At 40.3% G+C, this 23557-nt stretch overlaps 1 protein-coding gene across 17 annotated transcripts in view; it reads right to left on the bottom strand.

The window, feature by feature from the left end:
- Nucleotides 1-23557, bottom strand: part of atp2b2 (ATPase plasma membrane Ca2+ transporting 2) — an 838415-nt gene that overhangs the window by 384801 nt on the left and 430057 nt on the right. For 16 of the 17 annotated variants that reach the window (XM_087994228.1, XM_087994235.1, XM_087994236.1 and 13 more), the window contains one exon: nt 10337-10852. In XM_087994228.1, coding sequence (XP_087850354.1) covers nt 10337-10541 — 205 coding nt within the window. In that variant the 5' untranslated portion in view covers nt 10542-10852. Of the gene's footprint in view, nt 1-10336; nt 10853-11393; nt 11585-23557 lie in introns of all 17 variants that reach the window. The other variant, XM_043707898.2, reaches the window with a different exon arrangement.

Below are 23557 nucleotides of genomic sequence, written 5' to 3'. Positions count from 1 at the left end.
AGTTGAAAATTTCTGAAGTGAAGTGGCAAGGAACTTCAGAGTTTGTTTTCCAGGGATGAGCACAGGATGAAATGTCATTGGGAGGGGAAATGAGAATATAGATAGAGTGCAATAGAAAGAAATGATGACAGACTTCCTTTTCGGTAATAACAATGGCAGAAGCAAGGGCACCTGAGATGACAAGGTTGAGAGGAAAGTTTATATGGAGGAAGAGATTTACAGAGAAAAGGATGGCAATCTCAGGAGGGAATGCTGCAAGAGTTGAAACAGAGATTGAAATCGTCAAGATGAGACAGCATTCAATGCAAAACCATGAAAAGTAGAAAAGAATTGGGAGCGATACTTGCGTTGGCAAATGGAATATGACATTAAATATAAGATTTGAATAGTGGAAGAAGGTGCGATACTAAAAGTAGGAGTTTTGGAAGTAATACAAATGTAGGCCAAGAGATAAGGGATACACCACCATCATAATGGTGTGAGCAGGGTTAAATATGGAAAGTATAACTTCACAGGAAAGTTTTTCTAATGAGAAAAAAGTGTTAGTAAACCCTCAGCCAAGTTTTCAACAAGCCAGTGATGTCAATGAGATCATTTACAATAATGCCACGAATGGCAAGGGCTTTATTCTGACATGAAGGTACGACCTGGAAGGAAATGTACAGTGAAATTGTAATAGTCATCTGAGCCCACAGGAGTCAGGGCTGGGATGGTAACGAGGCTGCACGACATCGGGCAGACAATGCAGCCATTAGTACTCATTATTTTTTGCAAAGAACAGTGTCAATTCCCCGCACTGTGCCATTTTCAATCACTGTATTCCTTGTTGGTTCTCCAACTTGAAGGCTGGTGCCATGTTCAGTTTGTTCATCCACCCTACAGTCACTGCTGTCATTCAAACAGGCCATGAGATCACTTGAACAATTACAGAGGCTGTACTCCTTCCTGTGGGTCCCGCTATCTGTCTCACTCACAGTCATACACTTGTACCCTGACCATATAAGAAGCTCTTATTATGGTGTGGCTGTCTCCTTGTGCAAAGAATGCATGGAAACTTCCCCCTCCAACGTATTGCAATGTCTGTAGATCAGCCTCCAGTTCTTGTCAGGGTTGGAGGGTTTGAGCTGTAGGGGGAGGTTGAATAGGCTAGAGCTGTTTTCCCTGGAGCGTCAGAGACTGAGGGGTGATCTTATAGAGGTTTATAAAATCATGAGAGGCATGGATAGGATAAATAAACAAAGTCTTTTTCCTGGGTTGGGGGAATCCAGAACTAGAGGGCATAGGTTTAGGGTGAGAGGGGAAAGATATAAAAGAGACCTAAGGGGCAACATTTTCACATACAGGGTGGTGCGTGTGTGGAATGAGCTGCCAGAGGAAGCGATGGAGGCTGGTACTATTGCAACATTTGAAGGGCAACTGGATAGGTAGACAAATGGGAAAGGTTTGGAGCGATATGTGCCGGGTTCTGGCAGGTGGGACTAGGTTGGGTTGGGATATCTGGTCGGCATGGACAAGTTGGACCGAAGGGTCTGTTTCCATGCTGTACATCTCTATGACTCTATTTTGGGGTGTAAGTGTGTCGATAAAATAAGATGAGGCAATTGGGATTGTTATTGCCACAGTAGATTTTTCAGAGGATACCAAGAGTGGAACAAAGAGAAGTTCAAGGATCATTTAAAAGAGAGTTGTGTTTGGATTGTTGCATGAAAGTAGGAATAAACATTATGATGAAATGAGGCTTGTGAAGATAAAGTACCTAATGAGGAGAACATATGTAATAAGAGAAAGGATAAGGTAGAGAAGAGAATAAAAAGAGGTAATAGACTCGAATCCAGAATGGCAACCAATTGTCCATCTGACTGGGTACAGAGAAACTGAGTCATATCAAGAACATATTAAATTGCCCAAACCATTCCAAGTGAGATAATAGGAGCACTTTAGTCCTTCTTTTGATGCATCCAGAAACATCATGCTGGGGTCTCCCTTGTAATCAGACCAGTCAAAAGCAGGAACACACAGAGAATATCAGGAAGTTTAGGTGGTGAGACCTATCATTGATGGATCATGGTGAAGTATACAAGGAGGAACATTCTATAATCATGTTCATCCAATGAGAACTGTAATTTATATTCCCCTTCAGGTCACACTCCTGGACAGCAAAGGTAACCTCTTAATCAGAAAGGGCTGGGATTTACTTGTGTGACAGATCATAGGCAATGAATCCAAGAAAGATAACTGTCAACCTGGATTTGTAACAAAGACATATACAAGCAGGTGCTATGTTACTAACTTCACAGTTTTTAAATGTCACAGAATCAGAGGATCATATGGTGCTTCCAGTACAGAAGGCAGCCAGTCAGTGCAGTTTCAGAGGGACATGAATGTATTGGAAAGAGTAGAGAAGATTTACAAAAGTAGTTCAAGGAATGAGGGACTTCAGTTACTTAGATAGTTTGCAGAAATTGGAATTATTTGAGAGGAGCTTAGAAAGAAGTGTTCAAAATCATGACAGATCTGGACAGATCAGGAAAAATTGTTCCCATTGGTGGAAAGGGCATGAACCTGGGAAACTGATTGAATTTATATGACAAATGAACTAAAGGTGAGATGAAGAAAAGCTTCTGTTTATGTTACAAGTATATAAGATCTGGAATTCAGTGCCTGGGAGGATGGTGGAGGTCATTTCAATCATGGCTTTCAAAAGAGCACTATCCAAAGAGAAAATGTTTGAAAAGCTCTCAGGAAAGAGTGGGGAAATGGGACTACCTAATTTGTTCTTGCACAGCACTGGCATAGACAAAAGGAATCAAATTTTAGTGCTTTAATTATTACTTATTGATGAATGAAATGACATCAACTTGCTGGAAGAAATCACTTTGACTATAATGAAAAAAATCTGCAAAAGCAATAATACAAACAGACACCAAGTCTGATGTTTAATCTATTTTCCTCTAAACCTATCCTCAACCTCATTTAAATAAACTTCCTGTTGGAGTCAGGAGGTCTAACAATCACTAAAAGTAGAAATTACTTAAATGTGTAATTTTTAATATTTAAAAGTTAGAGCATCACACGTTAAATTGAGTACATATGATACTCACTGATGTTATATGGCACTGTAAATGGAATCAATTTAGGTAAAGGGGCAGTACAGAGAGATCTGGATGTTCTTGTACACCAGTCAATGAAGGGAAGCATGCAGGTACAGCAGGTAGTGAAGAAGGCTAATAGCATACTGGCCTTCATAACAAGAGGGATTGAGTATAGAAGCAAAGAGGTTCTTCTGCAGCTGTATAGGGCCCTGGTGAAACCACACCTGGAGTACTGTGTGCAGTTCTGGTCTCCAAATTTGAGGAAAGACATTCTGGCTATTGAGGGAGTGCAGCGTAGGTTCACGAGGTCAATTCCTGGAATGGCGGGATTACCTTACACTGAAAGACTGGAGTGACTAGGCTTGTATACCCTTGAGTTTAGAAGACTGAGAGGGGATCTGATTGAGGCATATAAGATTATTAAAGGATTGGACACTCTGGAGGCAGGAAACATGTTTCCGCTGATGGGTGAGTGCTGAACCAAAGGACATAGCTTAAAAATATGGGGTAGACCATTTAGGACAGAGATGAGGAGAAACTTCTTCACCCAGAGAGTGGTGGCTGTGTGGAATGCTCTGCCCCAGAGGGCAGTGGAGGCCCAGTCTCTGGATTCATTTAAGAAAGAGTTGGATAGAGCTCTCAAGGATTGTGGAATCAAGGGTTATGGAGATAAGGCAGGAACAGGATACTGATCATATTGAATGGTGGTGCAGGCTCGAAGGGCAGAATGGCCTACTCCTGCACCTATTGTCTATTGTCTAATATCAGCTTTAATATATTGCATGTTTATATTCAAACCTTATCTTCAATTAATTTAGGTCTAAATCCTGCAAAAGTTAGAGGTTAGTTTTCATTGGAAGAAAAAACTTTCTCTGCACTTTCACAGATGAGTATGAAATTGTCAATAAGAAATTGATAAATGTAATATTGACATGTGATGCTAGTTCTCACTCATCCAATTTATAGATACTTCATCCAATTCCCTAAACGGTGACAGTGTTATTCAACAATATTTCTTCATGAAAATATTCTTCATGAAAAAGAAGAGAAAGCATATTCTGTTATTTCAGATGAGTGGGTGGAGAATCTGTTGTTTATTTCTGGTAGGAATCACTGTTAGATGTACTTTTTAACATTTTCACTTCACGCTCTCAATTCTCAGGCTTTCAGTTACTTCCTGACTATCAAAGACTTCACACCACCCATTAGAAAGAAGGAGTGCATTACAGACTACCATTATCCCACTGATCATTAAAAAGAGGATGGAATTTCATTGGTGCTGTTTTAAATAGAGGTTTATTTTCCAGCCCAATCTGAGCTGTCTCCCATGATGACTCTATTATAACAACGAGATTGTTACAGGACAATGTGTGCACCCAGTTCAATGCAGTGTGGAGACAAGAGTGTGCCAGAAGCGGCTACATGAGTGAAGCAGCAATTTATTGAAGCCACAACACAGGGTTACCAGCATGCTGATCACATAAGTCAGGAGGCAATACAGCGGAGGCCAATAACCAGTAGACTAAAGCAAAGCTGTGTAGCAGCATCGCATTCAGTTGACAATGTAGTTGACAAGAGGGCAGTTCAGGGAAGAAGGTGGTTTATAAATAAGCCCATCCTTAGCTGTGGAGCAGCCACACGAAAGCATAAAAAGCAAGGGTGGAATGTCAGAAGTTAACAAGGGGAAAATCCTGTTCAGCCTTTGCTAAGGTGCTCATTATCATCAAAGTTTGCTCAACCAACAGAGTCACAGAGCCATAGAGCTTTATGGTCAGAAGTCAGATGACACCAGGTTACAGTCCAACAGGTTTATTTGAAATCACAAGCTTTCAGAGTGTTGCTGCTTCATCACCTGATGAAGGGGCAATGCTCTGAAAGCTTGTGATTTCAAATAAACCTGTTGGACTATAACCTGGCGTTGTGTGACTTCTGACCTTGTCCATCTTAGCCCAACACCAGCAACTCCATATTATAGAGTTTTACAGCACAGAAAGAGACTTTTTGGCTCATCATGTCTGATCAAGCACCTAACTACTCTAGTCCCATTTAACGACATTTGGTCTACATCTTGCTTGGGACTTCAAGAGATCATCTAAATATTTCTTCAATGTTGTGATGATTCCTACCTCTACCACCCCATCAGGCAGTGAGCAACCACCCTCTGGGTGAAAAAAATTCTTCCTTAAATTTCTGCATAATTTGACATCCCAGCCTCTCTGCTCCATGGGAAATGACTCCAGGCTATCTAGTCTCTCTTCATTGCTGAATTTCTGCACCCTAGGCATTATTCTGGTGAATCTCTTCTGCAACCTCTCTAATGCAATCACATCATTCCTTTGGTGTTGTGACCAAAGCTGCACACAATACTCCAGCTGGAGCCGAACTAATGCCGAACTCACCATAACCCTCCTGCTCTTGTATTCACCGTCTTCACTCATAAAGGCATATATTCCACATGCCTTCTTAACCATCAAATCCACTTGTCCTGCTTGCCTTCAAGGATCTGTGAACATGCGCATCAAGATCGTTTTGGTGCTCTTCCTTGGGTCCTACCATGCACTGTGTACGTCCTTGCCTTGGCACCACCCCAAAATATTTTGGGATTAAATTCCATTTATCATTGTTTTGCCCATCTGCCCAGCCTTTTTATATCATCCTGTGGTCTAAGGCTTTCTGCCTTACTATTTACACTCTACTAATTTTTGTTCACTTGAGAACTTCCCAATCAACTTTCTCTCACATACATGTCTAGATCATTCATTTACACCTAAAAAGCCAGAGGAGACCCAGCAGTGAACATTGCAGCATGCCACTGAATACAGGCTTCCAGTCAAAAAATAACCTGAAATCATCATCCTCTGTCTCTAGCCACTCAGCCAGTTTTGAATTCCATATGTCAAATGACCCTGGATCTCATGGGCTCTTACCTTCTTGAGCAAGGTCCTAAACAGGACCTTGTCAAAAGTCTATGTAATCTGCATCCACTGTCCTACATTATCCAAGTCCATGTAATCTGCATCCATTGTACTGCACACATCTCGTCACTTCCTTGAAAATCTCAAACAAATCTGTCAGGTACGATTTCCCTTTGACAAAGTCATTGAGATGATCCTTGACTAATTCTTGCCTCTCCAAATGGAAATTAATTATGTCTTTCAATTCTTATCCCTAATAGTTTCTGTACAATTGATGTTAGACTCAATGGCCTGTAATTTCTTGATTTGTTCATGTCTTCCTTATTTAATAATGGTATCACAAACTTGGTTCACTTAATGTGGCATTAAGAAGTGAACCAAGTAAAAATGTAGAGAGAATGAGGGCCTTTAATTCACCTGGAAAATCAAAAACCAGCAGAAAGTAAGTCAAATAGTCAAACTGATGTGGTTAGCTCTCTCACTGGGGTAAAACAAAAACTACCCTGAAGACAATGGGCCCTGTCACAAAGAAAGAAGCTTGTGATTAACAGATCCCATCATCAGAGCCCAAGATATTGTCTGTACTCCTCAGAGCAACTTTCTCAGCATCATCATTGGCCGCTTAGTCAATGAACGGCCCTTCATAAAATCGATAGTTTGCTTCTGTGTTGTCAATTCTACAATACTTGGCCTCGTTCACAACTCGTCAGTTAATTCAGCAGTTCATGTTGGCCTGCAGTATAAACATATGAAATAGGGTAGAAAGGGAGCACTCCACCACTTGATCCTACTCCATCATTTCAGAAGACTCTGGCTGATCAATTTGTGTTTCAAATTCAACATATCCCTCTCGTCCCAATAACCTTTGATTCCCTTTCCGAATAAGAATTTATTTAATTCTGCTTTAACAATATTTAAGTCAGAGCTGGACAATATTCAGAACAAAACTGAGGAAGCGAATTTAACATCTATGCTCTATTACAGCTTGAATAACCAATATTTCCAATGGGAGGAATCCCTACAATTGCTTGGTGATCTTCACATGCAGCATTGTTACCTTTCTTCAACATCATTGGGGTTATCAGAAATGAGAAGCTTAACCAGGACCATACTACTCAATGGGGTGCCTACAGGTGTAGGATAGAAATATTTTCTAACATGCACAAGACCAAAATCATGAATAAAATGCAATACCTAACATTTACCTGGACCCATGTGGCTTTGAATTTTAACATTATCCAAGAGAGCGCAATCAGTTACTATGTGATCATTAACCCTATATTGGACTCAATGGCCTTCTCCTCTATCACCAATGTACTTTAGTTGGAATATGTATAATCTGCAAACTAGGCTAATTCATGACTAAACAAAAATCCCAAAGGTATTGAATATATCTATTTAAATACATACAGCAGAGTGTTGATGGAATGTCACAGCTCCACCATGTATTACAGATGGTGATTAGGCAACTTTGCTTTGTTGACAGCAAGTGACCATACAGAGTAAAAGCTGTAATCAAATCTGATCTTGATTTGACTATCTGCAGAACTCTTTTCCATCTTCCCTAGTGAAAAGGCTTTCTGGCAGTAGTTATGGAATATAATGCTGTTAAAAATGTACTTACATTGGAACAGAAAAGCCCTAGCTTTTTTCTGGTGAGTTTAGTGTGCTCGGGTGCACAAGTACAACGGCTTCACACCATTTAAAGTATTTCAATGCAGAGATTTCTTGGCTTGATACAGTCAGTGTACAGTTTCTGGAGAAGAGGGCAATCTCTGTCAGAAACTTGGCGATTTCCACATGCATGTATGATCAGCAGAATTTAATGTGCGATTGACATAATTCAGCACTGAGAATGTCAACATTGTTTACAATGCAATACTGATCAACACTCACAGAATGACTATCACAATGCAGTCTAGTCAAACTTGAATTCAGTGACCATCTAAAATAATAGAACATTACTTGAAACGTGAAAGAATTTAATAGGGTTGGTTGTCCAATGTTTTGAAAAAAAAAATCGAACAAAAATTCTCAGCAAGGAAGTATGGTGAAAATTAAACTACCTCTGAAATGAAATGGATCCATTGTTGTGCTAGATGGACCAGGCAGTAATGAAGAACTACAATTCATTTCAATACCCACAGAGCTATTGGTAGAAGAGGGAAGGAGGATGGGGGAAGGACTACTTTTTAAATATCTGTCAGCTACCTTGTTCTTGATGGCTATCAAACAATTGCTGTTACAAAACATATAGTCAAGTAATGAGTCCATCAAACTTGAGAATGTTGCTCCACAGTTGAATAAACAATCAATGTTAGGACTCATAAAATGTGCTCAGACAAGGGATTGCACTTGTAAGAGAGAGGAACATGGAATTCTATGATCCACTGAGCTCATCAACTGTGAAATTCCCTTCAGCTACTGGCGTACATCTTTATGGGTAAGCAGTGTAGCATCACAAGTTAGGCTAACAAATTAATTAAGCATAAAAATACTTGCATGTTTTAAGAATGTTTAAATAGTTCAATTTTGTTAAACATGATAAAGAATTTCAACAATGTTCAAAAAAAAGGAATGCACAATTGTGACCAGAAACCTGGTCAAAGAGAGAAATCTTAAAGATGTTTTCAAAGTAGCAGGGACTTATATTTAGAAAGATCTTGACAGGATAGACACTGAGAGGTTGTATCCCTTGCCTCGGGTATCTAGAACATGCTGACACAGGCTCAGGAAAAGGGCCAATCATTTAGTATTAAGATGAAGAGAAGTGTCTTCATTCAAAGGGTTGGGAATCTTTTGGAATTCACTAACTTAGAGGATTGTGGAATGTTCATAAATGAATATTTAAGGTTGAAACAGGCAGGCGTTCCGATGCTCAGGGAATTAAGGGATATGAGGAATGAGCATAAAAGTTACATTTTAGCTGATGACCAGCCATGATCTTATTGAATAGCCAAAGGTTTAATGGGCCTCCTGCTCCTGTTTCTTATGTCCTTAGGTCGAGAAACAGAGGAGTAAAGGAATTCTTGAGAGTTAGACCAGATAACTAAAAGCTCGGCTGTAATGCTAGGGCAAAAGGATAGGGGTGAATGGTCAAATTCAAGGGAATGTAGAATACAGGAGAAAAGTTAATAATAAGGGCGAAAAAGATCACAGAGGGGGCAAGGACATAGAGATGTTTAAATACGTGAATCAAAATTTTAACAAGGAGATTTTGTGACAGTAATAGACAATTTACATGGTCAGTAAGAATAGGTGTTACAAGTGACCATGACTTGGGTTATAAACTGAGGACAGTTTTTGGAGGAGAGAACTTTACACACTGAGGATGGAGAGTAGAGCTCAAGCACAAACACAATCAAAACTGGGAGCTTTTGATCCTTCTTTCGCTTGTGACCACATCCAATGTAAAGAAATCTGTACTTTTTCAAACTCCTGCTTTTGATACATCCAGTTCAATATTTATGCCATTTTGCCTCATTTGTTGTTGGCCGTCAAATCCACCTGCTAAGATTCTTGAAAGAAAAAGGAAAGCAAATTTCATGCAATGGACTTTCATTAATATGCCAATGAACAACAACTCCTGTTATACTTTAAGAGAATATCTGATATCAATTAATATGTTGAAGTACTTCAAAACTTGTAGTTATAAACCAGTGCCTAAGTACTAATGTGATGGTATTAGATAATGTTTTATTCATAGAATGGTGCAAATAAATCCCCTTTGTATAGATAAAACTGTTCATAGGTTAGGATTTCAAATATTATACACATTCACAAAATAAACTTTCTCTTGAGCTACACATAACCCAAGTTCAAAGTTTTGTCTGACCTGGTTTGCATATATATTTCAGAATATATTCATTTATTGTAAAAATATATAATTGTTGTGGTAATGATCTGTGACTATGCACTGTACAAGAGCAGTTCAAGACAGAGAATGAAAAATTCATGTAAATAATTAAACTGGCTGATTCTGCTGAACGATAAAGAGCTGTTAATTGTATTTTGATGTATGCATGCTGTGCATATATTTATATAATTTACATTATTACTGAGCAATGCAGAGATCACAACTAAATATATTACCGGCCAAAATAGGCACAACACATTTTCATGTGCTATATTGACCAAATCCTGCAAAGAAATTACCTGCCACAACGAGCTATTGTTCTCAAGGTTAATGTGACATTGCGCAGATACAAGTCACTGAACACAAAAGCAATGTATTAACAAGTCAAAATAATCAACGTTTTTATTAAAGTTGAGGATTGGCTATTTTAGTGTCAGCGTACATTTATGCTTTTCACTATAAAATAACCTTACCTTCTGTTGGTGAAGTTTTCAAACGTCTACAGAATCCATTCACATCACCATAGGTATCTTGTATCTTTTGCACTGCCTCTGATCCACGTAGCTCCATAAGAGAGCGGAGTTCATTGAGAGAACACCCAAATTCACCTGCATGATTAGACTCGCCTCTTTGGTTCTTTGGATAGAAATCCACCGCACTATTTGTCATGTCTCCCATTGTTTCCACAGTATTGCTTACAGCTTTATGAAGATATTTATGGCAGGGGTAAGATCAGTGCAGACTGTAATTACGTTTCTGTTCAATCAGGATGATCAAAATATCCACTATTTTTATTTTGCTTTTGTACTGCAGGTTGCTAATGTATATTCGCTGCACTTTAGTCTCATCAAGGACAGGAATCAAGAACCAGTTAATAGTCAAATGGATTGCTGCAGGCAAGGCTGAAGTCCAGCACCACTCCATATAGAGTTTCCCATCGTGATTGTCTCAGGTTCTCAGATTCTACATGGTCAGTTGGTTGAACAAACCTTTAGGAGGAGAAAAAGCAGAAGAAAGCATTAGCAAACGTCCTTCACTACAGGTATCCAGGGGCTGAATAGCCCTGCCCCTGCAAAATTAGAGAGTAACAGCTCAATCCTGTAAAAGGGCTAAAAGTGCTTCAGTACAATACAGTTTGTTGCTTGAGCAGCCTTGACTGGTTATGACACTGATGACTGTCACAGGCACAGAGCTTTCCTGCAGCGGCATTCTTCACTTTGATCAGTACCGAGTGCACCAGCCAAATTAGATGGCTCATGAATATTAAACAGTAAGCCTTTATGCCAGGATCTCAGATGTGTCTCCAGTATGTGCTGTTTGTTCAAGTGGTATTGTAAATCTTTATCGAAAGAGAAATGGTAAAAAAAAGAAATTTCTAGAGCAGAAAAATGAAATGAATGCTATTACCTATCCCTCAATCTGTAACTGAGATAATTTCTCATAGATAGAAATACATGTACAATTAACTTTTCACCAAATAACTACCCATCTTGGGTGTATGAAATTTTCAAAGCCTGACAACATTCTCACCTCTGTTCCCTGCTGCTCTTTGGCGTTCAAACCTCTTCTTATTCCATTGACTATTACACAGTGTAAGATGGCAGGGGTTGCTTTCTTTAATTATGCATGCTGCCCTGATGGCTGAAACTGTCAAAGGCTATTCTTGGAAAGAAGTTCTCCTTGAGGATATGAATTTGAACCCCAGAGTCAGGCAGCAGGATCTGCACCAATGAATTAAAATAAATTAATCCTTCTTGTTGTTCTCAGAAATGCCAACCAGTCATGCCAAATGAATAATTTGTCACACTCCATGAAGGGACAATTTTACTTTAAGAATTTATTTTCCTATTGAAATTCACACATGCACACACAATTACAATTGACATTAATTATTTCAGGAATATAACTAATGAGGATATTATTTCACCAGGAGTATTTTCTCAAGCTCTAATTGATTCCAAATGCATTAGTATCAGTACTGATAGGTTTTACTAAATGGAGCAATTCACTCAGCTTGTTAATTTAATTTCCATCAGGGTGACTCAATAAACACCCTCTAATTGAAATATAACATTGTGCTTACAGAAAGAGTCATCAAGGAAGGGGCAGCTTTGATTCAATTCTCCGTTTAAATAGCCTTTCAGATATACCACTATTAAGGAAATATAATACATTACTGTAATATTTTATCTTTGTCATATCATGTGATACACACTTCCGTGATTAGGATATTATTATAGCTTAAAGAAAAACATGCCATTGTATGAGAATTTAGTGATGGTGAAAGAGTTGCATTATATACTTTTTAAGTCAGCACCAGTGTTTGAGAAGGTCATTTAAAGGAAGTAGAAACAGTCGGGTGCCCAGCTTCCCACTCCTCGCAGGAGCAGCAGATGGTACCACAGGGATCAGATTTTCCTCACACTTTAAATGTAAGTTCCATCCTTTGAAAAGCAATATCCACATTCTAATCACCAATTTGGCATCAACTACTAAACATTCTGTCTGCTCCAGGTGAGGTCATTTAGCAAAGGCTTCTGCAAGCTGCTCCACAGCCCTCCCACAGATCTCCAGCGTCATGAAGCGCTTTGGTAAATGGCAAGTGTTATACAAAACATCCATTCATACAATCCGCTTATTTTGATTTAAATGCTTTGTTTCACGTTTTGAAACGTGTTCTTGTCCAAGCAACAATTTTGAGATGCAATATGAAGCACTGCAGAGCACAGAGGCATTACTGACAGCTTGGAGCATCAGTCAAAAGACACCTGACCCAGATGGCAAGACTCCTTTAAAAGACACATATAAATATCCCAATATAGATTGCACACAATTACTTCCTCCATCGATTTTTCTGTGACTCAGTCAACTATTTTGTGTCCTTCTTTATGTATTCTCTGCCTGTCCAACTTAATTATTTGGCCAGACTTTGATCTGTGCTCCAGGTTCTATTTTTGTTTGTGTGCAGTCTCCTCTCTGCTTTGTTTATGTCCCTCCTTATACTTCTCCTTCATTGTACTTTCATACTGTATATAGAAAAGATGTATCTAGTGCATAAGGTTGCACGAATGTCTAGTGCCTGAAAAGGGCAACTGTTCATAATTTTTACTTTGGTTTCAGCTGCATGAAACACAAATGAACTGAACATCCCCTGACTATTTAAATCTGGCAGTAATTGTGCTGAAGCAGTTTGACCAGTTATTAGAAAAAGACAGAGGACTTACCACAGATTGGACAAGCTGGTATTTGTTCCTCTCTAGTATATTATGGGTGGTATCAAGCTAGCCTTTGTAAGGCTTTTCGATTTATAATCAACGTATCAAAACTTACTGACAATATCAAATTATGAAGGATGGCAAACTGAGAATGCATACAGTGGGTTGCATATGGACACAGATTAGCTATGGGTATGCAGCAAATGTAGATCATTGCAGATAAATCTGCAGTAGTCAGTCCTGGCAAAAATAACAAACTAGAAATCTGTTCTGTTCAGTAAAAGCCTCACATGAACCAAGGAATGAATGATTGAGGGATTCAGCTGGATAAACTTTTAAAAGCAAGAGAGGGAACATTCAACTGGAAAATGGGTTCCTGAATTTTTTTTTATTTCTTCATGGGATGAGGGCACCGCTGGCTAGGTAGCATTTATTGCCTATCCCTAATTGCCCAGAGGGCAGTTAAGAGTCAACCACATTGTTGTGGGTCTGTAGTCACATGTAGACCAGACCAGGGAAGAATGACTGTTTCTTTTCCTGAAGGACATTAGTGAACCAGATGGGTTTTTCCGATATTCCACAATGGATTCATGGTCATCCTTAGACTCTTAATTCCAGATAAAATCAGGTAGATTTTTTTTCCTTCACCCTGCAAACAATCCTACACATCTCCTGGAAGGAGTTACAGGAATGCAGAACACTGGGCGAATGGTAAAATCCTTGGTAGTGTAAATGAGCAGAGGGATTTCAGTGTCCATGTACATAGATCCCTCAAAGTTGCCACCCAGATTGATAGGGCTGTTAATAAAGCAAACAGTGTGTTAGGTTTTATTGGTAGAGGGATTGAGTTTTGGAGCCATGATGTCATGCTGCAGCTGTACAAAGCTCTGGTGTGGCCGCACTTGGATACTCCATGCAATTCTAGTCACCGCATTATAGGAAGGAAGAGAAAGCTTTGGAAGGGGTTCAGAGGAGATTTACTAGGATGTTGCCTGGTTTGGAGGGAAGGTTTTATGAGGAAAGGTTGAGGGACTTGAGGCTGTTTTCATTAGAGTGAAGAGAGTTGAGAGGTGACTTGAGACATATAAGATAATCAGAAGTTAGATTGGGTGGACAGTGAAAGTCTTCTTCCAAGGATGGGGATGGCTAGTGCAAGGGGCATAGCTTCAAATTGAGGGGTGATAAATATAGGACAGATGTCAGGGGTAGTTTCTTTACTCAGAGTAGTGGGGGTGTGGAACACACTGCCTGCAATAGTTGTAGATTCGCCAACTTTAATGGCATTTAAATGGTCATTGGTTAGACACATGGATGAGAATGGAATAGGTTAGATGGGCTTCAGATTGATTTCACGGGGGGCACTACGTCAAGGGCTGAAGGGCCTGTACTGCGCTATGTCTATGTACCATTGGCCCAAAGATAACGTCTCCGTCAGTTTATCCTTAATGTTCTACTCTTGAACTTGCCTCTGAAATAGGACAACTGTGCATTGATGATCCTTGTTGACTCTAATCTAACTATTCTAAATTTCAGCACAGGACTCAGACTTCAACTTCAGCTGCAATTTGATTGTTGTTCATTCCCTGGTAATCACCAGGAGAGTTGAGATTTATTTATGTTTAATCATGTGGTTGTTTTGGTTGTCTTGGTTGTCTTAATGAATCTGGCCCTACTGTTCCTATTTCCATTTTTTTCTAGTCCTTTTCATTTTACTTCTTTTCTCAATACCTTTCCTAAGCCTCTGTCCTGTCATTATGCCTCTTATGCTTCCATCTTTCTCACATGCTGGAGCCTCCCAAAGACCTACCCCAATCTTACAACACTCATTGATCTTCTGACTCCCCTAACGTTTCAGGCTTGAGTCCTTTCAATGTACACTACAGCTTCCCACTATATCTTTCTTGGCATCTTCAATAGGGCCTGTTGTTGCGTCTATATGAGCTCCAAATCTAATCCTATCTCTCTCTGACTACATGTCTGCATTGGGTGTTAATCTTGGGTTAATCTCCTCTCCATTCACTCACTGTTCCCATTGATAACTTTGCCAGTGAATCAAATATCACCTAGGAGAAAGCGAGGACTGCAGATGCTGGAAATCAGAATCGAAGAGTGTGGTGTTGGAAAAGCTCAGCAGGTCAGACAGCATCCTAGAAGCAGGAGAGTCAATGTATCAGGCATAAGCCCTTCATCAGGGTTGATGAAGAGCTTACGCCTGAAACATCGACCTTCCTGCTCCTCGGATGCTGTCTGACCTGCTGAGCTTTTCCAGCACCACACTCTTCGACTCTGATCAGATATCACCATCAACGTACATCTCCTTCATTCTCATTTGTGGATCAGACTGTTGCCTTCCGTGAGCTACTTGTGGATGACTACATCAACTTCTTCACCTTGATGAGAATCTGAGTGAGGGGCAAAGGCATCTCTCCCTAAATGAAACTGTCCATATGGCGACACAAAAGCAAGAACAAGAACTTATATTGGTATCGTACCTTCAAAGTAATAATCGTCCCCAACACTTCATAGGACAGTTTAAACAAATGATGACATGAGCACAAAAACAGATATTTGGTCAGATGACTAGAAGCTTGGACAGAGTGGTAGGTTTTAAGGAGTGTCTTAACAGACAGTGCACTTCTTCAACCTCAATCATAACAAATCATCCTTATTAAAAAAACTTCAATAAACAACCAACTTTCCCAGGTGATGAATGGTTGCCAGCTTCCAATCTACCTTCATTGAAATGAGGAGTGGATTGATGTAAGGTAAATTTGGCCAGGTCTGAGATATATAACACCTTAACATCCCAACCTTGATTTATGGCTAACGTTATGGCCATAATTAAGAATTAATCTAGTTCTAATGCACACTCAGTTTAATCAAAGAGGTCTTAATGTCAAGAGACTGAGTTGTGGGAAAAGACCAGAAAAACTGCCAGCATTTGGTATTGAATTAAGAAGGTTCAATTCATCAGGATCCTGAGATTGGTAGATATTTAGTACCAGAAGAAACATTACACAAGAGGTGGAGAGATTTAGGAAGTAAAATGTTAAAGCTGAAGCCCTAAGAATATGGCTCAAGCAATTCAAATTAGGGGTTAATCAGAAGGGCAGAATTAGACGAGCGGACATTATCAAAGAGTGTGGTAAGGCTGGAGGAAGTTTCAATGACAGAGGTTGGAAAGGTCATAGAAGGATTTGAAAACAAGGGCAGAATTTTCAAATCACTTTTTCTTGAATGGGAGCTGACATAGATCAGCAAGAATGGATGTGTTGGGTCAGTTAGGCTGAGAGCGAGTTAAGACAGGGAACAGCAGAGTTTTGGATGACCTTGGATACATGGAGGGAAGAATGCAGAAGACCAGCCTGAAGCGCTTTAAAGGATAAAAGTTTAGAAGTAAAATGTCATAAATGAAGAGTTTAACAGCAGATGGGCTGACACAGAAATGAAGTTGGTCAATGTTATGAAGGTGAAAAAGACAGTCTTTGTCCTTAGGTGACCTTATTGAGTTGCCACCAGTAAAGGTCTTTTAATGGTCAATTGGCAACCATTAAGGGCCTCAATTCACCACCAGCATGATTACCTGTCTTCCCTACAGAGAGGGTACCTGCTGCCTAGTGACCCTCAGATTAAAACATCACATGACATCTCTCTCTGATAAAAGAGCTGCCCAATGTCTGGTCGGACTATGGCGACTTTGTTTTTTACATGCCAGCTTAGGTTAGAAGGGGTCTATTTTCCCTAATGTTGGGACAACTAGGGGCATGAATGGGGACTAGGAGTGGTTACTGATAGATAAAACCCTGTCCTGATCTTTGAACTCTTTGAACACCCTCTTTACATCATCCTCACCCTCCCAATATCCCTCTTATTGCTCTTTCAACCTTTCAAGACATCACAAATGGGCGGCACAGTGGTTAGCACTGCTGCCTCACAGCATCAGGGTCCTGGATTCGATTCCCGACTGTCTGTGTGGAGTTTGCACATTCTCCTTGTGTCTGCATGGGTTTTCTCCGGGGGCTCCGGTTTCCTCCCACAATCCAAAGATGTGCAGGTCAGGTGAATTGGCCATGCTAAATTGCCCACAGTGTTAGGTGCGTTAGTCAGTGGTAAATATAGGGTAGGGAGGTGGGTTTCTCTTCTGAGGTGCGGTATGGACTTGTTGGGCCGAAGGGCCTGTTTCCACACTGTAGAGAGAGAGTCTAATCTAGTCAATGAACTTGTCAACAACTGAGTCTTTCTTGCTGGGAGAGACAGGCAGTCAGTCATTCCCGATATCTGCCTAATGCACAGAGAACTACATCTCTCCTTTTTGGAGTCCACAGGAAAACTGCTGCTTGAGCTTTGATCCACTTCCCTGCTAAGTTGGCCCAACTGGCAACCTGATGCCTTTGATCCTGATGACATTAGTGAAATCAAACAAGCCTGAAAGATGGACCCAACCTGCATTAGGAAATGATTTGGAGACACCAGTCTCGCGCACACACACACACAGATAGCGATGATGTTTCCCTCAGGTTTTGCAGCAGGCCGGGTTGCTATGCCCCCACTGGATGCTGAGTAAACTGACTGGCTCTACGGAGAGTGCTTTCCAGCTAGGATCCACGCTTGGAGCGGAAGGGATGGGCTGTGGCGATAGCCATGCTGACACCATCGAGCCCAAATATTAAGAGAGCTGAAAGAGGGAAACCGAATCAACATGGCTGACCAACACCGACACAGGGGCTCCTCTGCTGGGCATTGCCAACAGCTGCAGCAGCCTCATTAGCGAGCCCGGTGCTCGAGAGAAAGGCTCAGAGCATGTGTATTCCAATCCAGCATAGCCTATTCCTGATTAGCTTCATGACATATTGCCCTAGGAAACTTTCCCTACCACACTCTATGAACATTCAGTCCATCTATTGCTGAGCTCAGTGGCAGCAGCATACCTTTTGCAAGATGTACTGCAGCAACTCACCCAGGCTGCTTTGACAGTGTCTCCCAGAATTCTCAACCTGTATCACCCAGACCAGCAAGAAGATCAGCTGCTAGGGAACATCAGCACCACCTGATGAAGGAGCAGCACTCCGAAAGCTAGTGCTTCCAAATAAACCTGTTGGACTATAACTTGGTATTGTGTGATTTTTTAACTGCATTAGGAAACGTGCTTAACAATTATTCAATTGAACATCTTAAAGTCAGGAGCCATGTCCAGCCTAGGCAAGTAACTCGGATGGTTTGAAGTGTCTAGTTGCCTAGCTTTCAACCAGAACATAAGGTTAGTTATGCTGATTAGGTTGTAATTGGGCCACAATTTGAGCATTGGGTGCAGTTTTAGGCAACCACACACAAATATATAAATGGAGCCATAGAAAATGAGCAATGTAGATCCCAAAGAATAAAAAAGGAATCGGAAGATACAATCACAATACTTTGAAAATTAAGGCTTTGTTGAATGAAATAAAGCAATTAAGAAAACTTCCAACAGAAGTGTTCAAACTCTTGACATGGTAATGTTGATCATGCAAACTGGTCAGTGAAATAGGAACTAGGAGGTAATTTAGGATCAGAGCAAGAAACAGAAAGGGCCAGAATACTAGGTAATTGTTTTCATGCAAATGGTTAGGAGAGTATAAAATGAATTATTACAAAGGTCTATGATACTTGAGTCAATTAGGACATTCAGAGACAGCTAGAAGGAAATGGCCAGATAAATTAGATTAGAATAGAAAAGTCCAAGAGTGATTGAATATGACCACAAGCCATATGGAATGAGTGATCTTCTTCAGTAATCATCTGATTATAATATTTACAATGGAACTTTTAAAATTTTAAGATGAACGTAAGGTTTGATGATCACTATAACAAGCAGAAAGAACCACTATTCAACAATTCCAGCAAGTTGCCTAGACTTATACCCGCCAAAACATTCTCTGCAGGCCATTACTACTGAATTACCAGAAACAATACTGGAGAAAGCCATTTGTGTGAGGTGAACATTTCAAACGCAGAACGTATCAAATGTTTTCCATCATTTATGATGCTGCCTTTTACTCACTCCTTCACATATCAAAGAAATGCCTAGCTAACACTTCAGAGTTATGGGGGACAGCAGCTAAGAAGAATTGATGTTTTAAGTTCACACATATGAGGGCTCTCCCACATCTGATAGCATTAGTCAGAGCAGTCTATATGTGATGGAATGGTCAACATTCTTTCAAAATTGGTTGTTAATGAGAATAAATATCAATTGCTCCATGAGACAATAAAAATAAGGAAAGTGAAATCCCAGTTGGAGAAAATTGGAATAGACAACGGCCTAAGTTTTTCTTTGTTCTTTAATTATGTCTATGATTTCTGACTTCCTAAACACAATGGTTGGTCATTCCAAGTTAGCATGATGAAAGTCTGGTTATACTAGACACTCAAGACAGATTTCCAATGAAATTGACTAACTAATCAATGCAAATTTAGAGAGATATCTTAAATTTCTGGCCCAAGAGAAATTGAATGGGATGGAAAAGAGGTAAGTAAAATGGAATAGTATATTTACTCAGAGTACATCAGCATTAAAACGGGGCTCATCCGATTGAACTGAGTACATTTACGCACTAGGACTCCTTGTGTGATCAGACCGAGTACAACTTTATGTTGTGGGTGAGAAGTGTGATATTCCAAAGCCTAATTTTTACTTATTCATTTGTGGGACTCGTGACTAGGCCAGCGTTTATTGCCTTGAAAAAGTAGTGGTGAGCTGCCTTCTTGAACCACTATAGTCTGCAGGCTGTAGGTTGACCCACATTGCCTTTGGGGAGGGAATTCCAGAATTCTGACACAGTGACAGTGAAGAAATGGTGACCTATTTCCAAGTCAGGATGGTGAGTGTCTTGGAAAGGAACTTGCAGTTGGTGGTGTTCTCATGCACCTGCTGCCCTTGTCCTTCAAGATGGAAGTGGTCATAGGGTTTGGATCTTCAGAGGATCTTTGGTGAATTTCCATAGTGCATCCAAAATGGATTCCATCTTTAAAAAATGCAGATGGCCATTTGATTATATCACTAAAATGGGTCCCATTTTAATGCTGGTGTTAAGAAAGAAAGCTGCTCCAGCCTGCTTGAGGGCAATCAGCAGAAGTAGACAACCTTCCAGTAAAGTATTTACTTTTGTTAATTTAGGAGTTCTCTTGCAGGCCTTACAAGAGTTCCACGCCCTTCACTCCATCAGCCTCCATATTTAACAGATTACCCTCGACCATTTCTGCTACCTCCAGCTGAATGTTATTGCCAAGCTTATTCACTCAACTTGTCAGCCTGCTGAAGGGAACATTCTTCCATGACACTATGCCCACTCTCAGCACCTGCCCAACACCACACAAGTGCAGGAGATAAAACACGTCCCTGTATAATTCCTCTTGTCACAGTCCAAAGCCTTGAACTCTCCTTCCAGAGGAAATGGTGTTATACTTGTACTTTTTTTTCAAATTCTTATTTCATAAATGCTGCTCACCATGCAATCTTATCTACTTTAAGAAGATCCACAGGGATTGAGTGTCATAGTGTTATAGAGTCATAGAGATGTACAGCATGGAAACAAACCCATCGGCCCAACTCGTCCATGTCTACCAGATATCCTAAATTAATCTAATACCGTTTACCAGCATTTGGCCCATATCCGTCTAAACCCTTCCTATTCAGATACCCATCCAGATGCTTTTTAAATGTTGTATTTGTACCAGCCTCCACCACTTCCTCTGGCAGCTCATTACATACATGCACCACCCTCTGCGTGAAAAAGTTGCCCCTCAGGTCTCTTTTAAATCGTTCCCCTCTCACCCTAAACCTATGCCCTCTAGTTTTGGACACTCCCACCCCTGGGAAAAGACCTTTTCTATTTACCCTATCTGTGCCCCTCATGATTTTATAAACCTCTATAAGGTAACTCCTCAGCTTCCAATGCTCCAGGGAAAACAGCCCCAGCCTATTTTCCCTTCAGCTCAAACCTTCCAACCCTGGCAACATCCTTGTAAATCTTTTCTGAACCCTTTTAAGTTTCACAACATCCTTCCCACAGTAGAGAGACCAGAATTGCACACAATATTCCAAAAGTGGCTTAACCAATGTCCTGTACAGCAACATGACCTCCCAACTTCTATGCTCAATGCACTGATCAATAAAGGCAAGCATTCTAAATGCCTTCCTCACTATCCTAGTGCTTGCTTTGGGGAACATCTTAAAACATTTGAACGACATGTTAAGCAAGCGGTTTGTGGTGTTGCCATGCAGTGGCTATTTTCCACAAACAAGATGCTGCTATCAGTCCAAACGGACATTCTACCTAATACACAATTGAACAATAATGTGCAGGAGTTTCAGTATCGTGCAATGGCAAGTCTTGCACGTTTCAACAACTGACTGATCAAATCAAACAGGATGTTCTTTCAAATAAAAGTAAATTACTGCAGATGCTGGAATCTGAAACCAAAAGAGAAAATGCTGGAAAATCTCAGCAGGTCTGGCAGCATCTGTAAGGAGAGAAAAGAGCTGACGTTTCAAGTCTAACTGACCCTTTGTCAAAACTGGTCAATTAGGGTCAGTTAGACTCAAAATGTCAGCTCTTTTCTCTCCTTACAGATGCTGCCAGACTTGCTGAGATTTTCCAGCATTTTCTTTTTTGGGAGCATGTTCTTTCAATTGTTCATAACATGTCGAGTGCAGACCATATTGAACTGGTTTATGTTTGCAGAGCCCCAAATAAAACCTCTGCTATTGGATACAATTCTATGATTTGGAACTGCTACACAATCCTGTTGTTCTAATAGCTATACTAATAAACAATTTAAGATGATCAGTTGAGTTCAGAATTTGGTTCATTATTGCTTGCAAGAAGTCACATACAGAGGAATCCATTGTTTGTGAATAAAAAGAATATACTCCAGCCTTTTAATTAATTACCAGAGGTTTCATTGATCCTATATAGTTTCCATTGTTTTCTCCATTAAAATTCCTTGGTCAACTGGAATCATCTTGCCAACCAATCAACACCTTTTCACCTGTAGTATACATTGATGTGATCTTGTGAAATTTGGCATTCTTGCACTTGTCCTAATGACTAGAAGGTGAAAAGATTTAGTCACATGTCTGTCTTTTCAACAAGGTTTCAGAATTATTTTTTAAGAAAGTAGTTACTGGTCTCCACTAAAAATACATCTCTGCATGCAGTAGCATTTATCGAAGATCATCTCATCATGTCTCTCCAAATCCCTTTCTCAAAAGATATTACATTTATCGCTGTAGCAAGAAACTGGTGTGCTTCATTAGATACTTGATTAGGTCAGTCAATTGTTTGCCCATTATTCTTGGTGCTATGGAATCCAACCACAACATAAACAGGTCAGGCTCCATAGAACTCGAACCTTAAGATATTTGCAGACTGAAGTTCTATAAATCGAAAAATGTAAGTGTTTCAAGATTGTTATAAACAATAATATGGAGTTTGCCTGACTTCACATGAGGCTGTAAAATCCTATCATAAGAGTGAGATTCTGAAATTTTATTCCAATTATTCATTCATGGGAACATAGAAACAGGAGCAAGCCATTCAGCCCCTCAAGCCTGTTCTGTCATTCAATAGATCATGGCTAATATGTGGCCTGATTCTATATCCCAGTCTTTGGCCCATATCCACATTGGTGTCACTGGATGGTCCAGCATTTATTGCCATTCTTAAGTACCATGGGCAAGGTGGTGATTTGCCTTCTTGAACTGCTGAAGTCTTCGAGATGTAGGACACCAGCAGTGGTGTTAGAAAGAGAGCTCCAGGCGTACACCACAGTGGAAATGAAGGAGTGACAATATAGTTCCAAGTCAAGATGATGTGTGGCTTCGAGGGAAATCAGTAGGTGGTCATGTCCCCATGTATGCACTGCCCTTGTCCTTCTAGATGGTAGAAGCCACAGGTTTAGAAACTGTTGTCAGAGGAGCCTTCGTGCATTACTGCATTGCATTTTGCAGATAGTGCAGCATGGTGCCATTGTGTATTGATGATGAAGATAGTAAATGTTGAAAGTGGTGAATGGAGTGCCAATCAAGTGGAACGTTTTGTCCTGGATTGTGTCAAGCATCTTGAGTGTCGATTGAACTGCATCCATCCTGGGTTTGGCAAGTGTATTCCATCACATTCCTGACTGGTGCCTTGTAAAATCGTGGACAGGCTTTGGGGAAATGAAAGCTGAATCACTTGCTAGAGAGCTCATAGCCTCTGTTCTGTTCTTGTCATCGAAGTAATCTGTTCCCATCTACCAGCTATGTCCTTTAGGGCTTGGCCAGCTTAGTCAGTAGTGGTGCTGCCAAACTGCTTTTGGTGATGGGTATTGAAATCCCCCATCCAGAGAATATTTTGTACCCTTGCCACCCTCAGTACATCTTCCAAGTGATGTTCAACATGGGAGGGGACTTATTCATTAGCCAAGGTGGGGGAGGGGAGGTAGGTGGAAGGTGGTAAT

The sequence above is a fragment of the Chiloscyllium plagiosum genome, unplaced genomic scaffold (genome assembly GCF_037043375.1).
Source record: "Chiloscyllium plagiosum isolate Xiang-an unplaced genomic scaffold, Cpla_swu_hap1 HiC_scaffold_14, whole genome shotgun sequence".
Taxonomy (NCBI): domain Eukaryota; kingdom Metazoa; phylum Chordata; class Chondrichthyes; order Orectolobiformes; family Hemiscylliidae; genus Chiloscyllium; species Chiloscyllium plagiosum.
This window is presented reverse-complemented; position numbering and strand designations above follow the sequence as displayed.